The sequence below is a fragment of the Protomyctophum bolini genome, assembly GCF_963924005.1.
Source record: "Protomyctophum bolini genome assembly, chromosome: 2".
NCBI lineage: Eukaryota > Metazoa > Chordata > Actinopteri > Myctophiformes > Myctophidae > Protomyctophum > Protomyctophum bolini.
In genome coordinates this window covers 10,829,707-10,834,079 of record NC_137863.1, presented here as the reverse complement: position 1 = coordinate 10,834,079, position 4,373 = coordinate 10,829,707, and the positions used below count along the sequence as shown (strand labels likewise).

At 42.1% G+C, this 4,373-nt stretch overlaps 1 protein-coding gene across 2 annotated transcripts; it reads left to right on the top strand.

Annotated features, from left to right (window-relative positions):
* The first annotated feature begins 222 nt into the window (after positions 1-222).
* Positions 223-2,577, top strand: setmar (SET domain and mariner transposase fusion gene). 2 transcript variants are annotated; one of them, XM_080792809.1, is made up of 2 exons: positions 223-323; positions 1,477-2,577. In XM_080792809.1, the coding sequence occupies exons 1-2, from the start codon at positions 225-227 to the stop codon at positions 2,254-2,256; spliced, it is 879 nt and encodes a 292-aa protein (XP_080648935.1). In that variant the 5' UTR covers positions 223-224; the 3' UTR covers positions 2,257-2,577. The 2 variants fall into 2 exon arrangements, with proteins under 2 accessions (XP_080648935.1, XP_080648934.1); XM_080792808.1 differs by having other exon boundaries at positions 224-323; positions 1,456-2,577.
* The last annotated feature ends 1,796 nt before the right edge of the window (positions 2,578-4,373 follow it).

Here is a 4,373-nt window from a genome sequence, read left to right as displayed (position 1 = left end):
CAAGGCCAGAAAGTAGTTTTTACTTTTTACCACTCTGTATCGAATCCATTCCAGCCTAGGTATGATGATGATGTCACGCGCATACCCTCTATCACAGAGGTGTAATTATTCCACATTAACGCTAGGGGGAGAAAAAGTATCATGTAGGCAGCGGAAGTTGCCGTTCTTTGATTGTCGTGTGAGCTAATGTTGTGTTGAATAACAACAGTTAATACATATTTGTCATGAGTTACAGTTTAAGTATAGACTTGAGTAACAATCTCGAGAATATACCAATTTGCATTGAAGCCAATGCCAGCGAAGAAGCGTACCCTGTATTCCAGGTAAATAAAGGAATATCACTATACCTGCAGTTCAGCATATGGATCCGCAGCTTGCTCGCAGCTGGTGTGTCTTTTAAAGTCTTGTCAGATCTTATCGTATACGTCGTTTGGTCCATTGACCATTTAATGTATCTTAGAGATACGATAAAGACTAATTTAGCACAGTCTGTGTTAGCTCTAGTCCATGCATGCAGTCCAGAGCTAACACTCTTTGTTAGCTATTGCTATTATAGCAGCTCACAGCTACTATAAATATAAAGCCTCACATTCGCCCCATGCACAACATGTCATGCATTGTGTCATGACAACTATAAACTGATTCGTACGAATGAACCCCCAAGACAACTTCACAGCCAAAAGCAACTTTTAGATAATAGCGTATTCTGTAGATGAATAATATATTGCTAGCTAGTACCCCAACGATACAACATTGTACCACGCGATGGCAGCATATCACTAGCAAAAATGACACAGTAATGACGAAGCCAAATACTGTACCGTACCTCACCTTTATGAGCCAAACGAACTGGATAGATGTTAAGAAAAAAACGGCCCACCACACACTCATTTCTCCCCTGCATTTACCCATTCTGATAATTATGAGCAGTTCTTCCTACATTATGCCCTACCAACAGTCATTAAGACATGTTAATCCCTTGACTCCTTCAAAACCGCTCTCAAAGGGCACCTACGGATGGCTGCAATTCGAATCTGAATCCCCCCCCCCTTTATCCCCTATTATGTCTCTTTTCCCTTTTTGCTTCCTTTATGATGAATTCCTGTTCTGTTCTTTAACTATATAGAAGTGTCTATTTGTACGTCTCTAAATGTTTTGATGAATTGAACATGGTGGACCCTCAATTGTAAGTGTAATGCTTAATTGGGTCATCCACTCACAGTTAACAGTCTTTGTATTGAGTTTGTGCTTGAAATGTACTGTAATTCTACAAACTGTTAATAAATATTTCAATCAATCAATGCCCATAATCTCATTAATAAATTGAGCAGGAAAGAATTGTGCAGAGTAAGTCATGTACTAGCCTACTATATAAGGATTTGGGCCGCCGCCCATAACATAATCACAACAGTGCTTTGATTGTCATTTATTTGATATTTCAATATTGTTTAACAGTATTCACCGGACAATGTTCAGGGTCCAGGAAGTGTCATCGACCCCAGCGAGGTAACCCTTCCTGGATGCTCTTGCCACACCCACTCCTGCTTGACTGACAGCTGTCACTGCCTGCAGACATATGGACAGGCATACAACAGCTCTTGTTCACTGCGTGACCTGAGTAGTGCAGAAGATGCTGCCTACTCCATGCCAGTATTCGAATGCAACGCTCTTTGTGCTTGCAGTGAGGCCTGCTCTAACCGGGTGGTCCAGAAAGGCATTACACTAAAGTTGGAGGTGTATCGTACCAAGGAGCGTGGCTGGGCTGTGCGGACACTGGAGCCCATTCCCAGCAGGACTTTTGTGTGTGAGTATGCAGGGGAGGTGATCAGCTTTGAGGAGGCTATGCGTAGACAACTTGCCCAGAGGCCTGAGGATAACAACTACATTATCGCTGTGAGAGAGCATGCAGGCCAGGGCCCCGTCTCGCAGACCTTTGTGGACCCGTCCAGGGTGGGGAACGCAGGCCGCTTCCTCAACCATTCCTGCCTTCCCAACCTGTTCATGGTGCCAGTCCGCGTGCACTCCACGGTGCCCAGACTAGCACTGTTCGCCAGCCGGGACATTGACACCCAGGAGGAGCTGACGTTTGACTATGCAGGAGGCTCCAGCGGCCAGTCTCATGTGGAACAGCCCATGCAGCGTGACGCCGTCATACAGGCCAGTAGGACGGCTACTCTCCAGAGGAAACCGTGTAACTGTGGGGCTCAGAATTGTGCACGATTTCTTCCACTGGACATATCTGTTTTCAGTATCTGATCACATACTTTATGGATCTTGTTTATTTTGATCTGTGACTGTGAATATACACATATGTACAATAGATTTTTTGTTTTGTTTTTCTAACGATGTTTGAAGTCTGCAATTTTGTTTTATATTTGTATGAAAACATGTTACCTCTATTACATTAACTTGTGTCTGTGGTATGTTTTGTACTAGTAGGCTATTGTCCATTGTGGTAAAGAGAAGGCTGTTTGACACATATTGGTGGTCTGGTGGAGTACTTTCCCAGATGCACTCTACTGGTGTCAATTCTGTGCCCAACAGGTACACTACTACAGTATGTTCCCCTTAGCCATCTGATGAACAAATAAAAGGCTTCCACTATACGTTAGCTGTGTACAAAATGAATGTCTTTATGACTTTAAATGGATTTAATCATCTTTTCCAATGTCTCTCGCCAATCATGAATCTGGAATTCTGGATAGAACACAATACCGTTTCCAACTCAATGAACTAATGGATTTGGAAATGGATAGCTTTTGGTAGAGTCTTTATAATGCCTTATATTCAGAAAAATAAACTCTTCATTCAGAATGGAAATAATCATAGCTATGAATCATAGCTGTCCATCTACTTATCAGTGTGTTCTTGTGATAATGTCCTCATCATAAATGTATTCTCAGATTTTCATTGCACCCAAATCCCAGAAGAGGAATGAGCAATTAAAAAGGGCCAGAGGGTATTTCTATATAGTAACCAGTCTTATTCCCTAATCAGAGGAGGGGCGAAGGTGTCCCACTTTTCTGTGACCATTCTGAAATCAGGACCCTCTCCTCCCTCTTGAACTGCCCCATTTCCAGTCTAGACCTGCTTTTATCTTATTAATATCGACATCTGGGTTAATTGAAAGGGAGACCATGTTCCATCCAGAAATGGGCCAGTGCTCCAGTCACATTGGGACAGAGAGACTCTTTATGGTGGTGAGATGGGAGACCACCATCAAGTAGGTTTGTTTTTGTGTCACCCAAGACTTAATTATTTCAACTTCTCTTTATTGAGAAGCACTTCACAACAGTATATACAACAGTATATTCAGTTTTGTACAGTTATTTTAGCGCTTTTAAAAACATATTTTAATGTTATGTTTTTTGTTTGTCAGACTGGCATTTGTTTCAGGTAATAGTCTCGGTCTACGTATCGTATGAAGGGGGACCAACTTGTATCGAACTTCTCCCGAGCTCCAGTTACAGAGTAAGTTGAAGTTTCTAACTTCAATGAGGTCATCACTTCATTGATTCATTGTTTAAAGGATGGGAGTTTTAACACTTTCCAATTCACCAAAATGAGACGGCGAGCCAGAAGTGAAGCAAAGGCAAATGCTTTATTTTGGTGAACAGATTTCTTTCCTCCGGCTTTACCACTACAAATATGGCTGTAATGGGGTTGGGTTCAAGTGTTTTCCCACAGATAACTGAAAAGGTTACAAAAATCTGGTTCTAGAAGGAATTTAGGGCTTGGAAACTCCAAAACATATGGCCTAACTTTGCAGGACTTTGAGAGCATCTGGGACAGTTAGGATTGGTTGCTGGATACAATTTTGTCTAATCTGGGTATCTGGCCTTAGAAAAGTGAAGACATTGAAACACTTTAAACTGTATTAGGCTAGGCTGTGTCTTATACAAATTGATGAAGTATGAATGTGTGCTATACTATCTTCTGCCCATATCTGGTCCGGTATTCCTTCCCCAATGTCCTCTTCCCAGGCAATTTTAGTTTTTATCCAGATAATTGGCTTGATATGGTGTATTGTTGTCTCCACCAAGCCGAAGGCATGGGGACATTAGGGAGAGAGTATGTTTTGTACTCCATCCGTGTGTGTGTGTGTGTGTGTGTGTGTGTGTGTGTGTGTGTGTGTGTGTGTCTGTCCGTCCGTCGGTGTGTCCGTCCGTCTGTACAGCTAATCTCCGACACCGTTAACCCGGTCGATGCCAAACATTTGAAAAACACATTTCTTGATATTACTCCTCCAGATTCTGTCCAAAAATCGTTACACACTATCTCTATAGTCATGTCTCTATAGTTTGTCCGATATTTCATATTCCATCCTAATTGGCTAACATTGGCTTTCAAAGTTGGCAGGATTGGCCCGTTTT

What these genes read in the sequence shown, in the direction of transcription:
- setmar (XM_080792808.1), top strand. Translation starts at nt 225, where the DNA reads ATGAGTTACAGTTTAAGTATAGACTTGAGTAACAATCTCGAGAATATA. An exon ending in AAGCGTACCCTGTATTCCAG is followed by an intron (nt 324 to 1,455) that starts GTAAATAAAGGA and finishes ATTGTTTAACAG; the next exon opens with TATTCACCGGACAATGTTCA.